The sequence below is a fragment of the Ptychodera flava genome, chromosome 18, assembly GCF_041260155.1.
Source record: "Ptychodera flava strain L36383 chromosome 18, AS_Pfla_20210202, whole genome shotgun sequence".
Classification (NCBI taxonomy): Eukaryota; Metazoa; Hemichordata; class Enteropneusta; family Ptychoderidae; genus Ptychodera; species Ptychodera flava.
In genome coordinates this window covers 35,728,358-35,751,785 of record NC_091945.1, presented here as the reverse complement: position 1 = coordinate 35,751,785, position 23,428 = coordinate 35,728,358, and the positions used below count along the sequence as shown (strand labels likewise).

The window sequence follows — 23,428 nt, the reverse complement described above, 5'->3', positions numbered from 1 at the left end:
GAGATGTCAATGTTCTCCTTGAATAATTTTAAAATGGGAAGAGCGTTTTTAGTGAGAGAGGAAACAATGATAAATGTGTGTGTGATGACCTCAATTTGGTTCATATCCGAGAATTAGTTCTCTGGTCTGTCACCATGACAACTCCTCATTTTCTTGTGGAATTATTAGAGCGATAGACTTTGTCTCTTTAGGATTAGAACGGCAAAAACCAGAACATGTCAGGAGTCATATGGACCTGTCATGTGTGTCTGCGTTTCAAATTTGACAAAGCAAAATTCGTTATCTGTCTTCAAGTTGCTGTTAGAGGTTGACACAAAGGAACGGAAGCAATCAATTATCATGAAGGAAAGAGACACTGTGATTGTGGACGTTTGTCATCAAAAGATAAAATAAGGCACTTCATTATCATGGAAATGTACATAAATCAACGTATATCAAACATGAACATGGCAATTCAATAAGGTCTATTCATTGTTTATTCATAGACATTTTCATTACCATCTTTTTAAACCATGTTGATCTCCAAACTAATGCATAAGATATTCTCATGTTTTTGAAATTACAGTGTTTATCGATAAAGTAATTTTTTAGCTCCCATAGCCATATGTATATATGGCAATGGAAGCTATTCTTATAGGCTAGGAAAATGTCTGTATGTCTGTATGTCTGTATGTCTGTATGTCTGTATGTCTGTATGTCTGTCCGTCAACATCAAAAACTCCAAAACCGCTGCACATTTCATCTTGATATTTGGTGTGTACATGGATGATGGGCTGTAGATGAGATTTTGTTCAAATGAAGTTGTCATTGCCAAAAATATGCAAATTAGTGCCAAAAAAGGCGTTTTTGGTAAAAAATCTCCTTCTTCATAACCGCTGGTCAGACAGCTTTGATATTTGGTATACAGGTCCCTAGGGATAACCCAACTTTGATTTGTTCAAATTGTGATGAAATATGCAAATCTGTATTTTTAAGGAATTTTTTTGTCATTTTTGGTCAAAAATTTATTTCATCAAAACCGCTTGTCTGACAGCTTTGATATTTGGTATACAGGTCCCTAGGGATAGCCCAACTTGGATTTGTTCAAATTGTGATGAAATAAGCAAATCTGTATTTTTAAGGAATTTTTTTGTCATTTTTGGTCAAAAATTTATTTCATCAAAACCGCTTGTCTGACAGCTTTGATATTTGGTATACAGGTCCCTAGGGATAGCCCAACTTGGATTTGTTCAAATTGTGATGAAATAAGCAAATCTGTATTTTTAAGGAATTTTTTTGTCATTTTTGGTCAAAAATTATTTCATCAAAACAGCTCGTCTGACAGCTTTGATATTTGGTATACAGGTTCCTACAGATAAACTAAATATGATATACAGAATATATGATGAAATCTGCAATTTTGTATTTTTGGTGCAATTTTTGCCATTTTGGTCAAAAATGTGTTTCTCAAAACTACTTGTCTGATGCCTTTGATATTTGGTATACAGGTTCCTGGGGGTTCTCTTAGTGTGATATACCGTAGTCGTCCGAGTATAAGCCCCCGGTTCGGCAACACTAAACAGCGGTAAAACTAGGGGAGGGGCTTATACTCGAGCAACCCATGTTATCTGGCATGGACGCTTAATTTATGCTAATTTTATGCACGATTTTTTTCAACACCACTCGATCTTTCTATCACTTTCAAAATCGACTTAGACATCCAAAGAAATTGATTGTACAATCTCTGAATACAGAAGTGACATTTTGGTGAAATTTCAGCCTCGAAAAAAACCCAAACTTGAAACAAAGACGTAACGTATGCTGCTGATCAACAGTATGTGAACAGGCATGCATTGCCCACACGGAAAGGCAACTCAATATTCCAATATCAAACTGTCTACACCTTGTGAAAACAACAACATAGCAGTGAAAATTGTAATAGTCACCAGGAAAAGTCTTCACAAATGAAAGGATAATTGCTTCAAACAAAAGAAACTGCATGTTTCAAGCATGAAAACATCGTGGCCATGAATGAAAATAAACAATGGCGGACGTGAGTGAGACTATTCTATTTAGGCGACGGGGGAAAGTAGGGTCAAAGAATCAAGATAGTACTGGAAAAACGTGTCATTTTCCTTACGATATTGTCAAGGGAACTCCAGTTTCCCATTGTTTTAACATCTTTTAATGGTTTCTTTATTATCTAAAATTAATTTTACCAAGTTAAATGACCAAATATACTCTCCTAACCTTTCTGTATTTGAGTACACTAGGGTAGGGGCTTATACACGGATGTAATGCATTTTCTAAAATCCTCTAAAATCAGTAGGGGGGCTTATACACGAGCAGGGGCTTATACTCGGACGAGTACGGTAGTGAAATTTGATGAAATCTTCAATTTTTGTATTTTTGGGTCAGTTTTTGCTGTTTTTGGTCAAAATATTTGTTTCTCAAAAGTTACTCATGTGATAGCTTTGATATTTGGTATACATTTTTATACATAATTATGATGAAATCATCAATTTTGTATTTTTGCAGCTAATTTTGCCATTTTAGGTCAGGCCATCCTGAAATGAGCTATCAAAGATCTCAACCTTCTTCATCAATACATATGTCACAAAACGTTGCTCTCTTCATAACACAGCAGAGCTCTGTCGACCATTGGGTCGTTTGTTAGCTCCCATAGCCATATGTATATTGTTTACAAGTTTACATTTTATTGAAAATCTCAATAGCCACTGAGCAGATTAGATGAAAAATTAGCATGTAAGTACTTTGGGCTGACCTGAAATGATTGTGCACATCTTGGGTCAGTATCTTGGACTTGCTATTTTTCATGAATTTTTTTGTAATTTTCTCCCATTTTGGTCAAAAAATCTTCTTCTCTGAAACCACAAGTCTGATTGATTTGAAACTTGGTATGGAAGTGCATAGGAGTGACCTTTCTCAAATCTGGGCAAATCGTGGTGAAATTTGCATATTTGCATTTTTTGGCTATTTTTTTCATTTTTGATCAAAATTTTTTTTTAACTCTGAAACCACACGTCCGATTGAGTTGAAACTTAGTGTAGAGGTTTTTACGGGTGACGTCAGTAAGATTTGATCAAATTCTGGTGAAATTTGTATAATTTTATTTTATTGGGGGAATTGTTTCTATTTGTGATAAAAAATCTTTTAGCTTGATTTTAGCTTGTTTTGATAACTATATGGGAGCGACCAGTGACATTGTCACTATTTTGAGACACATGTGTACATAGCCCAATGGCCTGAGCATAATGCTGTGTTTATAAAATTTGTTTTTGCTCACATTGTTTTTAATTTTTGATATGCAAGTTTATTGTAACAATCATGATCTACTAAAATTGTCATGGTTTAAACCTTCAAGAAATTTTGTTGTCAATAACAAAAATGGATGTTCAATATGACTTGTAAATGGCATGTCACACAAATAAACGCTGTGCTTGACTGGCCTGTGAGGGCGCTCTGATACACTCAAGCAAACATAAGCATGAAATGACAGGGAAAGGTGATGGAGTGTGACATAATTTTTTCATGAAATGTTATCATCAGTGCAGTCTTTGAAACACTTTTCATGTGAAGGAGTGGTTGCAGTTCCATTGAATTGTTAGCTCTTTTTTACTCTTTTTTGAAATTGATTGAAAAAACACAACTGAAGTCATCTTGTATTCCAATTGACCCTAGCCCTAAACACACGCAGCTGAAGTCTGACTCACTCACTTTGTGTAAAGGGCAGAACTTGTCATGAACATGTCAATAATGAAATGCTGTCTGGCTCCCTTAATCCATCTTATCTCTCATCTCAAGTGTGAAACGAGTACTGACATGCAGTATGCAGTCTACAGGACTTGACGTCAGTCAGTCCTACCGTTGCTCCATTACCAGAAGGAATGTCTCCGACGATCATTACCAAAGCTCAGTGTCCTCTCTGAACAGAAAAAATTGTATTTTCAATCACTGCCAACATCTGACATACATGTTCTGATTTTCATGCTTCAGCCATGAAACCCACCGGGAATAAATAAATGGATGTCAGCAAAGCTCAATTTTATAGAAAAAGTATCTTTTATGATCTGTTTCACAAACTATGATTCTTTCCCAGATTTGAATTTGTTTAGTAGTTGCTTGAAATTGTGAATTTCTCAAAATGAGCAAAAGGCCTTGACCCAAATTATCAGGTGTTCTGTGAAAAAAAGAAATTGAGATTGATACATGCATTTCACTGACAGTTATTTCACTAATTGACCTGCAGAATCCAATTTCTCTGTAAAAAACTGGAATGGACTTTTTGTTTTCTCTGAAGGGTCGAGGAGAGGATCAAGATGACAGGAGAGACTCTGGTAGCTGTGACTTATTTGAACGCAATGCTAATGAAGGCGAAAGTCGTCCTCAGATACAACATGTTGATCATGGAGTCAATACCTCAGATATCAACACCAGACAGGTCAGTCTTTGTATGCATGCAGTGTCTATACATCTCTATTGTACAATTTTTGCCATGACACCAGAAAGAAGACAAGTATATGGAGATTATACTGAAATAAGCAACAATTCAATTGTGAAAAAGACCTTACAGTTTGCTTATTATATGTTGACATAGCACAAAATGATGATAAGTGCTGATAGATATTTGAGAAATGAGTGAATGACAAAGATACCAAATATTATTTTCTTTCTGCAGTCACAAAATTCAGTATGAGAATTTCATCTACCATGTATCATTGGCTTGCACTTTTGTACCTGTTCAGTAGTGTTTATTGTTGTTTGTTCTGCTCTTTGTGTCTACTGCTCTTTTCCCAGCCCAATATTCTCCCTTTCTCAATTTTTCTGTCAGTACCAGTGCCAGCTCTTACTCCTACCCTCTCCCACATCTATTCCCTTCCTCTTTCCTCCTCTGTCACCTTCCTGTATGCTTTATCACTTTTCCTGCTGTTTCTTTTTGTATGTTTGTTTGCTCTCTGTGCTTTCATTCCTCACCATCTTCACACAAAAAAAACAACATTGTTTTATTTGTAGGGTCCCATTGTCCGTGGTAGGGACAGTGGATTTCTCAGTGACACCGACGGCAAAGACCGAAACCACCACCATCATAACACTGTTGTCACGACGGTCAATGGCACCCGTATGGTTACAATAGCCACGCAAACATCTGATGTCTATGCAACCAACAGCGGCAACCCCTATGCACACTTGTCGGCTGATAATGGCTCCATGCCAACACCAAATGTAAATGTTCCACAATCAATGTACCATGGTGCCTGGCCCATTGACCGCAGTAGCACACCTGTAAGATTGTCTTCTGATCACCAGGAAACAGCCAGTATGGTCAGTTTTTCTAGTTCATCCTGCTCTGGAACTCGGAAACTGAGTAACACCCAGCTGGGTACTAAGGTGTGTCATCGCTCATTTCATTTAACACACTATTTCATCACTTGAACTGCGGGATATAACAACTGACTTCATCCATCCATCATCAGCAGACTTCTCACAACATCTGGCCAATCAACAAGCGTATCACTGTATGGAGTCAAAGGTCAAATTATGAATTTCCATATTATTAAATAGGCATATCTTCTTACAATATTTGATATTAAAAATTCAGTAGTTCCAAATAACGTAAAACAAGCCTCTAAAAGTTCAACATAGTGGTATATATGAACCTGTTATGCTTTCCATGACGTTACTATTGATTTATTTTGTAAAAAAATTAAATCAAAAGTAATGTCATGTGATGTGACAGTTATAAACAATCCATTCAAACCACTTAGTGTGAATTAAAATTGTCCTTCACAAACTAAACATGTGAAAGGAAATTTTCCGGACTTTCTCCTCAAAAATTATTCCATGAAATTCCAGATTGAATTGATTGATGATTGGCTAGATGTGTGGCGCTTGTGTTTGAGGTCAAACTAGGGTTATGGCTCTAGTGGTGAGCATGTTGTTGGCATTTAAAAAACTCGCTCATTGAATGTGTGACTGTGTCGGGGACATGGTATCAGAAGTCTATGATATATTGCTAATGATGTATTACTGCCAAGCAAAGGGGATCTGCCATAAATATTGAATTGCTATCTCTAATGTTTTTACCTCATCACGCTGTATTGGAGTCTAGGCTCATGAATGAACTAAATGCAAGGTTAAACCATTTCAAAGGGGAGGATGGATCAGGAGGGGGAAATTTTAGGAAGTGGGTTGCTCATTGAGTGTGGTCTTTTAAAGGGGAAAAAATGCTGCGGCCATTTCACAAAACTGACCTTCTAATCTGCACTGCAAAGCTGAAGTCAGCTTGCAAGTTCTGGTATCTGTCACTTGACAGGACGATACAGAAGTAGACAAAAGTTCTCAACAGCGGTTTCTAGAATTGCAATACAGACATATACAGGTTGCATGCATACATGTGAGCATGTAGTATGAAATTTCATAGAATTAGTCGGTAGTCTTTGAGGTACACATGTTGAATGATACCTCATAGGAGTCACTGCGACCTTGATGAAATTTCATTGCTGAGATTAGTAGCGTCTCTGACCATCAGTTCTCATCAGTCATTCTACACACTGTTCAGCAACCATATCAAAGCAGGCCATCCTTTCAGGCCTTGTTGACCACAATTTGGATAAAACCAACCACATTTCTTCCATTTGTGGATATTCCTTACAGTGCTAAGATAGGGCATAAGTGGGATTTGTAGATTAGTTCAGCAGTGACAGGGTTCAAACAACTGCAACACAAATACCATAAGATTTGAAAAATATTTGTGAGTGTACAACGGCTTCTACAGGCTGAAACAAGTCAGAGAATGGTAAGATACTTGACTGTTTATCCAGTGCATGTTGTTTGTGCATTTTTCAGGAAGACTATGAAAGTCAGTCATGTTTAATATAGTAACAATTGCATGTAGTAATGAAACTGAATTTAGATATGATGTGTGGTAAGATTTTTGGAAAAAATCGCAGTCTAAAATAATAGCTGAACTCAACAGCCTACTTCTATAGTTATATTTGCCCAAAATATCTTGACACAAAATTTTTTATTCAGACAGAATACAGTCATGTATAATTGTAATTGCATTTTTGTGTGTGTTCAGTTTATCTCTCACAGAAATATCTCTGCAGTTACAGTCCCATAAAGCAATTATTTGTTTTACGAAAGGCAATTTTTGAAATCCTCAAAACAGCCTAGGGGTGAACTATTTTGGCTCAAAGAAAAGTATTTCCTTAAAAATGTTTGTACGAACTGACTAGCAAACTATGGCAATTGAATACAATTTAGTGAATGCTCTATTTCAGTGTTTCCAAAATTCTTGAAGGACTTTGTAGTGAAACGTGTTCAGTAAATATGGAATTATTTGGGTCATCTCAAAGAATGAGATCATTTGTTCATGGTCTAAATACAGTTCACACCATAATTGATTTTTTCTCAAACTACAGTCAATATTTAGATTGATACTGTTTTATGTAACTTCTCACTACAAAATTTTCTTGTGTGATATCAAAGTCTGGATACCCTCATGCTGTTAGACACAACACAAGATGTAACATTTAGACTGAATTACAGTGAGAATATGTTATTTGTCTGCAAAAACAGCCTCACGCATGCCATACTTACACTCTGCTATATTTATAAATGAGGAACTTTCCCCAAGTGAATAAATCTGTTTATCCTCCCTTCGCCCCAAAAAATACATGTGAAGTTTTGGTTTAAAGATTTGTTGTTTCTTATCTGTGTGGTTGACATTATTTTAAACTGATCTGCTGTAATTTTCAACAAAAAGTCATGGTACACTGGTCAATTGAATTACATCTTACCAGATTAAATATATTACTTAGATCTGATATGTCCTCATCTACATGAATTGCCAAATTACTTAAAGTTTGTCATAAAGTCAGTAGGTGTCACTGACCAGAACATACCATTTGTCTTCAGGCAACTCACCAGTAGTGGCATACACCAGAGGTACAACTGTTTTTGTCAGTGATACAAACACCACCCCTCACCCCCCATTTATGATACATCATCATACAGCTTTTGAATTTCAGTTATATTTCTATTGGAATAGTTTAGGAAATTAGAATGAACAGGAAACGTTTTAGGCTAAACTGAAGAATACAAGGAGTCACAAATGGCAATATTATAAATAAACAATATCCCAAAGGGCCCAGTTGCTTCTCAAAGCTGTGAGGGCCCCAAGAAAAGCAAATTGCTTTAATAACAAAGATTTAGCCCAGTATGCTACAGGTGCGTCAACTTTTGCATGTACACAAAACGTTTCAAAGTTCTTGGGGGACAGAAAATGCAAAATTTAAATCACCACACAGATATTAAACATAAATTTGTAACATATGAAAAAATTATCATAAAAGAGTCTTTGAATAAAATTAAAAATTTTGATCTATAAAAATAAGTTGTTATGGTTTGTTGAAGTGAGATGCAGATACAGAGAGGACGCCATGCCCACAACATTAGGGCCAGGCAGTGATACATAGGTATGTTGCATAGTAGTTGTATGGTTTTCTGTGTATCAATTCTAGGTTGAAATGGTGTATTCTTTGCTGTCAATGCTGGGAACTCATGACAAAGATGACATGTCAAGAACATTGCTGGCAATGTCAAGTTCACAGGACAGTTGTATTGCAATGAGACAATCAGGTGGGTACATCAGGATTTCCACAGCAAATCCTGTCAATTTCTTCATGATTTTATGAACTGAAAATTGAGAATCTCATAACTAGCAACAGTATTGCACAATAAAAAATGTGCAATATGAAAAATTGAAAATTATTCCTGGAAAGAAAATCAGTGTCAGATTTTTGTAATTCATGTAAATACATCAGTCACTGAGAGTGACTTTTCAATTGATCGAAGAATTACAGAAACTTGCAAATTGAAGAAGTATTTGAAAAAATGTCGTATCATTCCAGTTTTATTTTGGATTGGAATTGGTCTATAAATCATATCATTGCTCATGTATGACACTGACATGTACAATACCCTGTGTGTACAGTGGTAGATGTACAAAACCCTGTGTGTACAGTGGTAGATGTACAAAACCCTCTGTGTACAGTGGAAAATGTACAACTATTGACAAGCACTAAGTTCAATTTTAACATTAAATAGCCATGAATTACAATATATTGTGCTCCTCAAGTACATTAATATTGGTAAAGTCATCCAAGTTGTACGTAGATCCTGTGGAGATTTCCTCTTCTCTAGTATGTTCATTTGTAGTGCCACTAATGAAACCATCTTTTCAAAATATAAACCTTACCTCTCTCCATGCTACAATTAATTCAACTCTCCTGTTCAAACATGAAAAAGCTCAAAAAAAGAACAGAAAACATTCATTTGTAATAACTTCAGCAGTTTTCAGTAGTCTAGGGACATAGTATAGTAGAAATGACTTAAAATGTAAAACTGAAATACTTACATTATATTCATCTCAGTTTTTTAAATCTTTTTAATGAAGGATAATGAATGACCCATAATCTCCAAGGTTGACATGTCATGGACATTTGAAACTTTAATATGTATACTTTCATCATAGTGATTGTAACGGATAAAAGTATCGTCATAAAATCTGTAGACATAGTAAAGTATTCTGAAGAGAATCTTTCATAGGTTTCGATAGTACTTGGAGTCAAAAGCCTTAGCAAGCTGACTTAGCTGATTATTCAGTGATACAGCTTTGCCCTCCAGATTGTTATGCCCTTTATATAACTACTTTAATCCTATCTGTTTTGGCAGGCTGCCTTCCATTACTAATACAGCTCTTACACGGACCAGAGAAGGACTCTTTGCTTGGAGACACCCGTGGCAGTAAGGAAGCAAGAGCCAGGGCCGCTGCTGCTCTTCACAATATTGTACATTCCCATCCCGATGAAAAGAGAGGAAGACAGGAAGCCAGGGTTCTACGATTACTGGAGCAAATCCGTGCATATTGTGATTCTTTGAGAGACGGAGATGGACAACAAGACGGCAAAACAGAAGCTAATGGTATGTGTCTGCAATTTTTTTCCAATGCTCCACTAATACAGTGATATAACTTACCCACAACTTTTTACCCATAATATTTTTGTAAGTCCCAACTTGCCATTTCCATGACCCTTACATGACCTTACATTCAAGTATAATTGTCGGTACGAGTCTGCCATTTGGATTGCCAAAGTTGTATCTGCAGATCATAATCATGAAATCCTGTGCTGAGAATAATTGCTGTAATTCTTTTCAATCCAAAAATCGCATTTTCCTCACAGCAAGATACTGAATTTTGAATGCAACTACACCACTGAGACTGCCGGGAAATTATGTCATGCAGAGGTCACAGAATGTATATTCACATTAATTTTTATTCTGCCAATTCTGTATCATGTTTCAGATATCATATCATATTTAGATAATTGCAATGTAATACTTTCATACATTTGAAGAACTTTACTTTTACTGTCCTGTGCAAAATCATTGGTATTCAAATGATCAGTTTTGGTACTAAGTCAGCCATTTATACTATCAGTATCAAATATATGTAACCATCTCCCTTCCCATGTTCAGTAAGCAGGGTTAATGTCATTGAACAGGACACTCAGTGTTAGTGTGCCCTCTAAGCCAATGTAATTTGCAACTGACTCCCCAAGTCTTCCTTTGACTCAAAAAATATAGACATAATATGTAAGATTATAGGAAATTTCTTATTAAAATTCTTAAATTGACTCAAAAAGTATGAAAATCCTTTGAGATGACAGCACACTGCTCAGCATGTTTGAAAAAACTTTTCTACCTAACCCATCGCTGAAAAAGGGAAAGAAGATAGATATACTTATAACAATATGAAGTGTGCATGTTGTCAGAAAATTGAACTGTCAACATCATTTGCCCAGTCATTAAGGTCTCATTAATCTTTATATAAATGATGTTTTGGTACAACTGGGAAAATATACCGACATAGCACTTATTGTCTATTTCATTGTTTCCTTTGCCAAATTTGAATTATTCCAATCCTCTTGAAGCTAATGTCTTCAACTAAATATTTTTTCCTTTGAAGCCAATCAGTTCACTGATGTTTCAACATTTATATAGAAGACAACTGTGAATACATCACCTATAACAAACATGACGTCCAGCATACAATAACAATATGTACCCAAAGCAAATGTTGCACTGTGTTTGATGAATAGTATTATCTACAACTGATCATCAGATATTTTGATCAAAAAACCAAATGAGTACAAAATCATTGTTTTCAATCACAATGGGAAGAGAATGACGGCAGAAAGATTGATTTTGCTTTGTGTGTGACATTGTAGGTCCCAGACAATCAACAATCGATCACCATCCAGGACCAGCTGTTGCAGCTCTGATGAAGTTATCATTTGATGAAGAACATCGAAGTGCCATGTGTCAACTCGGTGAGTTTCAAACTTCAGTAGCAATTACTGCCCACCCAACAACTGTTTTAGAAACTTTTACAACCAACATAGCACTAATTTTATTATACTGTCTTTGAGTAGCACAAGTCAAGATTGCTGGTCACAAACATTTTTATATGATGACCCAAAATGGAGTGTCTTGTTTGGGCCTATCTATAAGCCTACTTATCCAAAGTTTACCAGAAAATACATGTAATGCAAAATACTTTCAGTATCCATTAATCCTTGCTCTTACTGCTATTTCACACCACCAGAATTTGTACTATAAATTCAAATGAAATGCTCCTTGAAGACGAGATGGGGTGGGGGGAAGCATTTTTGAGAAGCTTGTAATAGGAATCACCATTGTGTGGAATATTCTTGTCCCATGTCTTTGTGAAGGTTAAACAATACCAAAGTATATATGTGCAGTTTTGAGAGGAATTAACTCAAAAGTATACCATTAAATATATCCTAATTATGCAGTTTAAAGTACATTTATTTCAAATGTTCCAACAGGCGGTTATAGTACATTTTATTTCCAATGTTCCGACAGGTGGTCTCCAAGCCATAGCAGAGTTACTACAGCTGGATTATGAGATCAACAGTAACAGCAGTGACCAATATAGTAATACGCTGAGACGATATGCAGGCATGGCTTTGACCAATCTTACATTTGGAGATGGTGCCAATAAAGCATTGCTGTGTTCGCTGAAAGGCTGCATGCAGGCTCTGGTAGCACAGCTAAAGTCAGACAGTGAAGACCTTAGACAAGTTGTGGCTAGTGTATTGAGGAACTTGTCCTGGAGGGCCGACTTGCAGAGCAAGAACATTTTACGAGAAGTGGGTTCAGTAACCGCACTGATGGAGTCAGCTGTTCAAGTTAAAAAAGAATCAACTTTGAAATCAATTTTAAGTGCATTATGGAACCTGTCCGCACACTGCACAGAGAATAAAGCTGACATCTGTAAAGTGGAAGGTGCTCTAGCTTTCCTTGTTGAAACATTGAACTATAAAAGCCCATCAAGAACTTTAACCGTGGTTGAAAATGCTGGGGGAATACTCCGCAACGTGTCAAGTCACATCGCAACAAGGGAGGACTACCGGCAGATATTGCGAGATCACAGCTGCCTTCAAGTCTTGCTTGGACACTTAGCATCACCAAGCTTAACAATCGTAAGCAATGCCTGTGGAACATTGTGGAACTTATCGGCCAGGAACGCCCAGGACCAAGAAGCACTGTGGGAGATGGGTGCAGTCAGTATGTTGCGTAACCTGGTGAATTCCAAACATAAAATGATTGCAATGGGAAGCTCTGCTGCTCTTCGAAATCTAATGACTGCTCGGCCTGAGCTCATGAAACGAGATCTTCATCAGAAAGATGGTATGCCTTCTCTGCATGTAAGAAAACAAAGAGCATTAGAGGCAGACATAGAGAAAAATCTTCAAGAAAACAACCCTGATCTTGATAAGCTTCATCAGAGGGATGCAAATGGGAAAAGAGAAATAGACATGAAGGACCTCGCTAGAATTCCTAGTCTGCCGAGGAGACTATCTCTACGAGTCAAACAGAGGATGTTCCAGGCTGGATCAGGGCCTGCTCAGGGCACTGACTTGGCCAGGGCCCAAGACAACAGACACAGGTCAAGGTCACCACGAGGTCATTCACCAGCGAACAGAATGCCAAGCCAGGTGCTTGACAATAGGTTGTTGCATCCAAGAGATGGCTCTCCAGTGGTTGATAAACAGCAGGAAGATAAAGATAATAAAACAAAATTGGAAACCATGGAAAGAGGAAAGGAAATGGACAACAACAAAGAATCGCTAGAAAAGACAAGGGACAGTAAAAGTAAAGTCAACAAGAGCCGAATCACAAAGGTAAGGAAAATTTTTGTGCTCTGTGTACGTTTATATATTTGACTTTAAGTCTGTATTCTTTATACACCTTTGACTATAAACCTTTTTCTCATTTTCAAAATAAAATGTAACTTCAACATTTTCTCCATGTCTTTAGGAAGTCATAGGAAGCAAAACAATAAGAAATAAACTAATTGTTCCTTGCCAAGTGACCATATTTTTGAGTTGTGATGTACGAAAGAAAAAATTTTTTAATGCAGCCTAATTTTGTACTCTGTGTATTTTAGTGGAACACACCTCAAAGATAGCTCAGAACACAAAATTGTCTAAATCTATTAATACACCATATTGAATCATTTGAAATTAAGAATTAAAAAATGATGGTTGTTTTCATCATTTGCAAATTTTGTTTTTGTTAAATTAAAGATGTGTTCTTTTATCCATAATCTGACAACAGACATACTTATACTATGATTTCAATAGACAACAAATTACAGAGGTTTGCGTTGACCCGTTGGCATAAGACTAACTAGACATATTGCCTAAATGGAGTGTTGTCAACACTGATAGGCGTAACTATCAGCTAGGCGGTATTATCAGTCAAGTACAAAGAAATCAACTCTGCAAAAGTAGTAACATTGTCTAGCAGGTGGTCAGACATAGTCAGAACAACACAACCACACATATCTACACACAGACTGCTGTCTGGGAAGTATTACTTGCTGTCAAATATAAGGCTTTTCGCATTTACAAATTTTTGATCTGAAAAACATACACGCATGCATCATAAATAAATAAGTATTTTCTCAAATCAACAAACTTTATTTCGATGGAACTATGCAAAAACAACTAGGATTGCTGGTATGTACCTTAGGATAGCAGACCTGGTGTGTATGGATTGGGTTGTGATGTTTTGACCATGTCTGACCTCCTGCTAAACAATGTTTCAGCTTTTTTAGAGTTGATTGCATTATGATTGACTCATATTACCACCTAGCAATTTAGACAATATGTCTAGTTCGCCTTATGCTAACGGATCAGTGCCAACCACTGTAAGAGTGGCACCTGTCTAATCAGCCAATCATCAAAACTAAACACCTAGATAAAAATAAGGCCTCAACACAGATTTTTAGTGGCTGTTTTGAATTTCAAATATTCTGTAGCAATTTCCAATTTACTTACCTTGATAGGGAAGTTGAGTACTGTATTATTCTATGCCAAGTTGAGGATGAGTAACTTATATGCTTAAGAGCAGCATTTAGTACTGATCTTAATGCACATTGAAGATTGCAAAATTACTACATGTTTAAAAATATTGATTATATCATGGTTTTGAATACTCTTACGACTCAAATTAAGACAAAAATTATATTCCAAGCCTAGTAAATGTATACTTCAGGGAACACCATTATCATTCGATGGAACCTTTTCGAATCTGATCTAACTCCTTTGTGTCACATTTTTTCAAACCAGGTGATGCAGGAAGTTGCAATCCATGCTGGGATCAAGTCTCAAAACAACATTGAATCGGAGAAAAGAGAAGAGAAAGAGCCTTTGGCCAGTGACAACACAGCTGTCAGCAAGAAATCTCAACAGAAGAAAATTTGTACACGTTCAAACTCCTTGACATTCATGAACTCTGACCTCTCCAACCTTACAAGCCGTTCAAACTCTTACAGTTTTGGTATGGAAAGTCAAAGCAACCACATGTATGTTAAAAGGCCATCAAGTGAAAGTATCAACAGTACCACCAGCGAGCCACTGGGGGCTCACACCAGACTGCCATATCATAGACCACCCATAGATCACTCATTTTCTGTAGACAGTACACTGAATGCTTTGAGCAAACATCCTGACAAGCATTATGGCTACCAAAGTGCGGCGCAGAATGCATCACACGATATGGAAGGAGATATGGACACTACAATTGACTACGCATTGAAGTATTCTGATGAAAGCATCACAGCTAGAAGGCAAATTCCTGCTCGTGCAGAAGGTTTCCGGCATGAGCATACTAAGAAACAAGACTTCAGAAACAACCCCAGTCGTGAAAACTACCTCAATGTGTCCGGTCACTATGACAGGATGCTACGAAGTGATACACCAAACAAGTACAGGCACACATTTAACCAAACACAGATGCAGAACACAGAGCAAGAAGACTACAACATGCAGTATTCAGAAGAGAATATCCAAGGCAAGCCAACAAGTGATTACACAGTGCAGTGTCAAGATTGTAAGATGCCACACAGACACCGCGAAAGCATGGCCAGTGGACACATGTATTGTGATAGTAATGTGTATCCACAGCAGTACAGGCCGCCTGTAAATGAACCCTATCATAAAGCAGACTTTGATGCAGGCAGACCTACCAACTTTAGTGCCCAGTACTCAGAAAGCAACGGTTCATACGAAGACCCTCATGATTTTGCATCTGATGACCAACCAACGGACTATTCTCAAAAGTATGCCACAGACCTCCCTAACTCATTTGAAAGTGAGCATATGCCACCCGATGACAGCGCTATGCAGCCTGCTGAACCAGCAGAAAGCAGCGAACCAAGTGATCAAGTTGATGGCAGAAAGAAACCACATGAAGACAAACCAACAAATTACTGCGTTGAAGACACACCGGTGTGTTTCTCAAGATGTTCCTCTCTGAGTTCTCTGTGCAGCAACGAGGCGGAGGAGAGTAGTGCACCAGCGGAACAGCCAGCACCAGCTGACAATGATCAGCATGCAACAGTAGATGTTGAAATAGAAGGAGCAGATAAGTCTTCAGGTACGATTGAAGATGAGAACCAATCTGTCAGTATTGGAGAGGCTTCTGGTTCAGGGACATACACCCCAGATACGGTAGACCATCACTCAGACAAAGACAGGAAAGAAGGACAAGGTGAAGAGGTATTCATTGAAGAGACACCATTGGTTTTCAGCAGATGTAGCTCTGTCAGCTCTCTCAGTAGCTTTGAGTTACATTCACTGCATGATGACCGTAGCTCTGTGTACAGCAGCCACCGTGCCAGTGAGGTAGTCAGCCCTAGTGACCTGCCAGATTCTCCAAGTGAACCAATGCCACCACCTTCCAAACGATCATCACAGAACCCATCTAAGGAAAACAAGGAACAAACCATCAGTGAGGAACCTGTTACAAGTCCTCCAAAACCATCTGAAGATGGCATATTCCAGTTTTGCACTGAAGGAACACCAATGGGCTTTTCCGGCGCAACAAGTCTGAGCTCACTTAGCTTTGAAGGAGAGGAAAAGATTCCAATGGATCCTGATCTCAAAGCAAAACAAAATGACAGTACTACTGCCACAGTTGGAACAGATTTGAACAACTCACGGCAAGAAATAACCGAAGTGGATCTGTCAGGAGAGACCACAGAAGCTGAGCAGAGCATATTGGAAGATTGCATCTACTCAGCTATGCCTCCTAAGAAACTAACCAGTCCAAAGACCAAAGTTCGTTCCAAGATGCAGAAGTCACCGTCAACACCTCACACCACAAAGCATGTCAGCTTCAGTAAACAGGTGTTCAGCCACGATGCACCTCAGACCTTCTGTACTGAAGACACACCTCTGAATTTTTCAACTGCCACTTCACTGAGTGACCTGAGTATTGATGACATAGATATTAAGCAAGGTGATGATGGTAAAATGTCCATTGGCAACCCAACAGATTTGAAAGAAGAAACACAAGACGATCCTAAATCAGAGACAAGCTCTATTTTGAATGAGAATGACAGCAATATTCTAGCAGAGTGTATCAATTCAGCCATGCCAAAACCTAAAGCAAACAAGCCAAAAGGATTTCACCTTGGTAAAAGAAAATCTCAGAAGCCTGGTCAGAAAAGTGCAATAAAGAGAGTCAGCCCTGGTAGTCAGCCAACTCAGGTCATACCACAACCTTCCAAGAGTCAAGATAGTGCAACGATGAAACCACCTACAAGTGGTGGAGCACCTTCATCAACAACCTCTGTAGCAAAACCATGGACCACTGGTACTCCTCCAGATACCATGACAACGTACTGCACAGAGGGAACACCTCTCAACTTTTCAACAGCCACATCTCTCAGTGATTTGACCATAGATTCTCCTCACAATGAAGATGTGGTCAATGGCAATGCTGAGTCTTCTGGGGGAGTGTCTGGAAGGGAGAATTCAGGACAAGAACAGCGCCAGAAATTGACAGCAGGTATGTCAGTTCAAGGTCCATCAAGTTCTGGATTGTCACCCTTTGACTCTCCCCATGCTTTCAATGTCGAGGGAACTCCAGTCTGCTTCTCAAGAAATGATTCCCTAAGCTCTCTCAGTTGTGACGATGATGTCGATCTTTCAAATGAAAAGTCTCTGCTGAAGAATGATCTCAAAGCCAAGAAGGACCTGTCTGGTAATGTGGGTGTTTCAAAGAAACTAGAGAAGCCAGCAGCAAAGCTTATGATGAAAAATTTCAGGAAAACTCCCACCGGTGTGAAACGTGTCAATCAGGGCAAGAAAGCCACTCAACAATCAGCAGGGAATGATGATTCATCTGATCAACACCATACCCAAGATTCTTACATTCCAGGACGTATCTCTGATGAAATTCCTCACAAATTTGCCGTGGAAGGTACTCCAGTCTGCTTCTCCAGGAATTCAAGTCTAAGTTCGCTGAGTGATATTGAAGGTCCAAGTGACTTGAAAGAGCAGGTTACGGAACCAACACCTGTAAGAAAGCAAGAGGCTGTGCCACGTGGGAAAGGCAAAGAATCACCCAGAAACTTTGCTGTTGAAGACACACCTGTTTGTTTCTCCAGAAACAGCTCACTTAGTTCTCTGAGTATGGAATCATTGAACTTTGAACCTTCACCAGATGAGCAGGCACTTTTAAATGATGTAATAAATGCAGCCATGCCCAAGAAGAAAGCCAACCAAAAACCAAACAAAGGGAGTAAGCTCCCCCCAAGACAGGTTGTCACAAGGAAAGGGTCACAGCAAGGGGCATCTGCCACAGAACCAGAAACAGTTACTAAAGAACAGTCGCCCAAGGAGGAAGTGAAGGCTAATTCTTGGAGGAAAGTTGAGAGACTTAGCCTGGGAGAAGATCAGAATGAAAGTGCAGCAACCCTGCAGAGTCCACAAGAAACTCAGGCTGATAGTGAGAAACCTGTTAGAAGGGGTCCAAGGATAATGAAACCTGGTGAGTCTAGAGCTGTGATTAAACAAGAAGAAAGTGAACCAGAGCCAAAAGGAATCAAGGGTGGAAAGAAAGTATATCGAAGTCCATATTCACAGAATAATAGATCGAGTTCTGTCCCAAGAAGCACCACAGTTACTGCAAAAACAGTTACGCCTGCTGGCCAAGGTATTTCACCAGCAGGCAGGGGTATTCCTCCTGCAGGTAGAGGCACCTCATCAGCTGGAAGAGGCTCATCACCTGTTGGCCGTGGCAGCTCACCAGCAGCTAGAGGGACAGCAGCAGGAAGTAGGGTACCACAACAAAATAAAACAGCGGTTGCTGGTCGAGGTACAGGCAGGGGAAGGGCAAGAAGTGCTCCAGCCACTAGAACTTCCACGCCAACTCCTGGTTCAAGGTCAAATAGTCCACCAGCAACGGCTAAAAGTGCGGGGACAACACCAAAAAGTGTTACTCCACCCAGGACAGTGTCTCCTGCCCCAAAGAGTGGCATTCCCACAGCAAAAACTGCTACTGCAGGGTTTACCTCAAAAACATCTGCTGCAAACACACGGACAACCAACTCTACAGCAACCTCTAGGCCTTCAGCAGGGAGGAGTGCAATTCCAAGGACCGCATCACCTGCCAACAAAAGTGCAACACAGTCACCAGCAGGCAGACCACCAACAGCAACAAAGACAGCTGATACAACCACTGCCAAAACATCATCTGCCAGCATGAGGACAACAACCACAAGATCCAACACTTCAGCTGTGACCAAACCTGCTAAAACCAACATACCAAGCAGAACAACATCCCCTGCAACCAGAACTACAGCCACACCAACATCTCGCATGACATCACCAGCAACAAGGGGAAAGAATCCAGCTAGAACTGCTAGTCCTGCAACAAATACTAACAGATCAGGAACTTCAAGTGCAGCAGCAAGTCGATCTGGCTCTCCAGCAACAGGTAATGCAAGAAGTACAGGTGCCAAACCTAGCCCAAACACATCGCGGCAAAGCTCACTATCCAGGGCTTCCTCCAAGGACAGTGTATCAAGTAGTGTAGCTAGCAGGTCACCAAGAAGTTCTATCTCTGCACCAAGTCCTAGAACGATGTCTCCTGCAACGCAGCGAAAGCAGGCTACTGGTAGAACAGGGACCCCCACTGGAAGAAACACACAAGCTAGAAGTGGGAACCAGACCAAACAGAACACAGCAGGAGCAAGGCAGGGACAGCAGGGAGGTTCCAGAATAGGGAAACCAGTCTCCAAACTACCTATCAAAGGGGCTAATGCACCAGCAACATCCAAAGCTGTGGACCAACTTCCTCCAAAACCAAAACTTGTCAAGCAAACAACTTTCACAAAAGACAGCCCTTCTAAAGCTGCGATGCAAGCAGCAGCTGAAAACGCCGCCGCTGCTGCTGCTGCTAAAGCTGCTGATGATGCTGCAAAAAACTGTGAAGAAAATGTAGCAGAGGAAAAGTCCAACACCCAGAGAGTTAGTCCCTGGCGTCGACCAAGCCCTGATGAGCCCCAGCCACCAGAGATAACATCACCTCAGGGTAAATCCAACCCTTGGAAGAAAACAAGAGAAGTGGAAAGCCCAGAAACTGAGATTTTGAGTCCATCAAGCTTTGGATCAAATTCCAAGAAGGACAGTGGGTCAGAATCAGGCAGCAGTCATTCAAGCCCAAAAAAGGAGAACAAGTGGAAACGCCATGTGTCAAAAAACGAATATGACATTCCAGTTATAAACTATGGGGGACACATATCATCCCCAGCATCTGACACAAGCGTTGATGATGTTTGGATTAAGAGAGAAGATTGTCCAATCAACTCACCAACTGCCTCAAGACCATCTTCCATTAGAACTGGTAGCAGTGCTAGTTCCCCTAGTGGCAGTATTCAGAGAATCATTTCTCCCATTTCACCAATATCCAATAGATCTGTTGGTAGCAGCATTCAAAGTATAACTTCTGCTGAGGCAACACCAGACCAGCAGCGATCGAGAGAAAGCATTCACAAACCTGGAGACCACAACAGGCAGAGACAATCTCAGTCAGGCAGAGACAAAGAGAGTTTGCGTAACAGACCAAAATCGAAGCACTCAAAAAGTGAGACTGAAAGGAGTAATTCAGATGTTTCTTCACCATCCCCAACACGGAGGCAATCACCGAGGGGATCACCAAAGAAAAACAAGAAGAAGTCAAAAAACGCTTTCGGTTCAGGTTCCTGTGGGGTGGCCCAAAGAAGTGATAGTGAAGACTTTGGTGCTTTGGCAGACGAGCTGGCAGAAGGTATCATGGGTATAGAAATGGAGCCAGAACCAGAGCTTGTTTCCAATAGCGACTTAGATGATGATGATGAGGAAGAGGCTGAAGAGCAGCAAGAAGATGATTTTAATTTTGAAGAATTTGAAAATGACGAAGATGAACAAATCTTGACAGAACCTGAACCTGTATTTGATGACGCAGCTCCACCAACCCCACCCCGGGAAACGCGTCAATGCAAATTTGAAAATAGACTTAATTCTTTTATCTTAATTAATGACAATGAAGAAGGGGAGTCTATCTCAGAACAGAAAGATCAGAACTCTCCAACAAAGAAAGTGTCAAGTAGTTGGCAACGTAAGGGCAGTAAGGATTCTACTGTTGAGCCAGAATCCCCCAGACTGCAAAAGATGCCAGCAACTCGAAAACCACCATTAAGTAATGAGAAGTCTGCTACACAGACAGTGAAACCAGTTATGGTATCACCTTTCAACTACAGTGGACCACTGCCATCAAAGTCCCAGCAACAGAACAGCAGCCCCAGTTTTCAACAGTCTAGTCAACCTCCCAGCAGACCCATGAGTCCTGAAGGCACGCCAAGACGGACCATGATCCCAAGGCCAGTGGGGTTTCGAGGAGGCAGACAGCCAACGAGTAACAGCAACCTCAAAGGAGGGGACAACACACAGGAGGAAACAAACCAAAACAGTAATTCAAGAAGCTACCTTGTTACATCAGTATGACTAGTATAATAGACTCCAAAGAGTACAACATAGGAGACTTCATAAACTGTACTTTACTTTCCAAATGTGTGTATTGTTTCATTGTGTAACATGGTAGAATGTTTAAAAAATTGATGTAAATCATGAATGCAGAAGAGAAATTAAGACTATTTCTTGAGACTACTTCATATCACTGTATAAAAAATCTAAACCATTCAATGGTGCAGCCAATATAGTGGCTATTGTGACACATGCCTGTTTGTAGTTTATTCAATGTCTCAGGCTATTGTGTGCTCATTTCAAATTTGAATTTCTCTCCGAAGTTCACAGCTCAATATTGCCATGGTAACTAGTGTTCTTTTCTGTACAGAATTTTGTAAAATCATATTCCATGACCAAAGTTGTTGTTTGTCAGTTTCATTTCAGTGATATTTTCATTCTGTTTAAGTGTATTGTAATTCCGTGCGTTGTTGTTAATGCACCATGGCTGTTGTATGAAGGATTTTTTTTGTAACACGGTGAATGAAGCTGTATGGAATGTTCGTAGGATTGTGGTGTTTATGTTTTAACCCTGTGTTTAAATATTCTCTGTTCCCAAATACACAATTGTCATGACTTCACAGAAAACAATATATTGATAAACAGTGGACATACTTTGACATTTTGTGTCATCAAAAAAAAGGAAAAAACCAAAAAATAATTTCTTTTATACAATTGTGTAGTGAAAAGATAGTGATTTGTAGATGATAGAGAGCGCTGAAGTGAGCAATCATGTAGACATAGATTTTAGTGTACACTGTAGTTGTGTTTTGAAATGCTTTCAATTATTTGTCCCTGGTTCTTCCCTAAATATACTTATAAGATCAATCCATTGAGAAGGAAAACGGTAGATACATATAAAATTTTGGAAACCGGGCTCATAAGAATTGCCAATAAAACCCAGATTGTTTGACCGTTCTCTGCTTTCAATATTTGTTCAGTTAAGACTGCAGAGGTATTTTTCAAATACCTTTTATGTAAATTTTTCCTTAAATTATAATGCAAGTCTCCGTACATAAGCTGTAAAATTTTCGATTTTTTTCACTTGTGTATTCGTTTCCTTGTTTTTTTGTGGAAATGTACTTTTCCCGGTGTATAGCAAAACTTGTTGCATTTAGTTGACATCGGGAGGGTTCCTTCACTTTGAGGAAAAAACAAGTATTTCTTTAGTACCTTGCAAGATCAATCCTCTATAACTGAATTTGAACATTGAAAAAATATTAATCCCAGAATTTGTAAGAATATTTATTATTGTAACTTGTACATAATAATAAAAAAGATTGCTTTGTTGTCATGGAAGTAGATTTGATTTGGTCTTTCTTTGCCATTGTTTAATGGTGATGATGTGAGTGATTTGTCATTTTGATTTGTTCTGTAGTGAGAGGGAAAGTGTTTCATTTCCTTTAATTCTAAAGCCTCCGTGTAAGTTCCTGAAAATTGATTGAGTCCTGGAGTCTTGGAAAATTGATGTCGCCTAGGATTTTCAAAAATCATGAAGTGATCGGTCATGACACTGTAGAAATGATATGTAGAATATCATTAAAAATGATACCATGTACAAATGATACCTTGGAAATTGCATTATGGAACTCAAAAAGTTACCAAAAAATTTGCGGAGAAAGTCATTGAACTGCCTTGAATTTGAGGTGACCTTTGAGAAGTACAACTCCATTGGTGTCAAATAACCTCATCACGTCACAAATTGTAAAGCAAGAAAGTCTCTTCTGTGTGTTATATCCTTTGATATTATTTATCTGACAAAATAATGGCAAAATAATGGCAATCCCCAGAAACAATTTCTATCTCGCCATGATGTGGGTTATCACTGAAACTGAAATAAAAAATTTACTTCATAATTTGAAGATCAAATAAAAGTAATACAATACCAGCAAGCTTGAGGAGTAAATTCCAACTGACTGCAAGTCTGTGACCTGTTCTTCCCGAACACATATCATCATATCTATACAGCACAACAACAG

General features: G+C 38.9%; 1 protein-coding gene across 9 annotated transcripts in view; it reads left to right on the top strand.

Moving 5' to 3' along the window:
* The window catches only part of LOC139117497 (adenomatous polyposis coli protein-like), a 90,882-nt gene extending 68,129 nt beyond the window's left edge, over positions 1 to 22,753 (top strand). For 6 of the 9 annotated variants that reach the window (XM_070680654.1, XM_070680656.1, XM_070680650.1 and 3 more), the window contains 7 exons: positions 4,301 to 4,441; positions 5,014 to 5,388; positions 8,526 to 8,643; positions 9,739 to 9,987; positions 11,295 to 11,396; positions 11,953 to 13,274; positions 14,727 to 22,753. In XM_070680654.1, the coding sequence (XP_070536755.1) occupies positions 4,301 to 4,441; positions 5,014 to 5,388; positions 8,526 to 8,643; positions 9,739 to 9,987; positions 11,295 to 11,396; positions 11,953 to 13,274; positions 14,727 to 21,431 (9,012 nt within the window). In that variant the 3' untranslated portion in view covers positions 21,432 to 22,753. The remainder of the gene's footprint in view (positions 1 to 4,300; positions 4,442 to 5,013; positions 5,389 to 8,525; positions 8,644 to 9,738; positions 9,988 to 11,294; positions 11,397 to 11,952; positions 13,275 to 14,726) is intronic. The other 3 variants (XM_070680658.1, XM_070680653.1, XM_070680657.1) reach the window with 1 other exon arrangement.
* Positions 22,754 to 23,428: the final 675 nt, after the last annotated feature.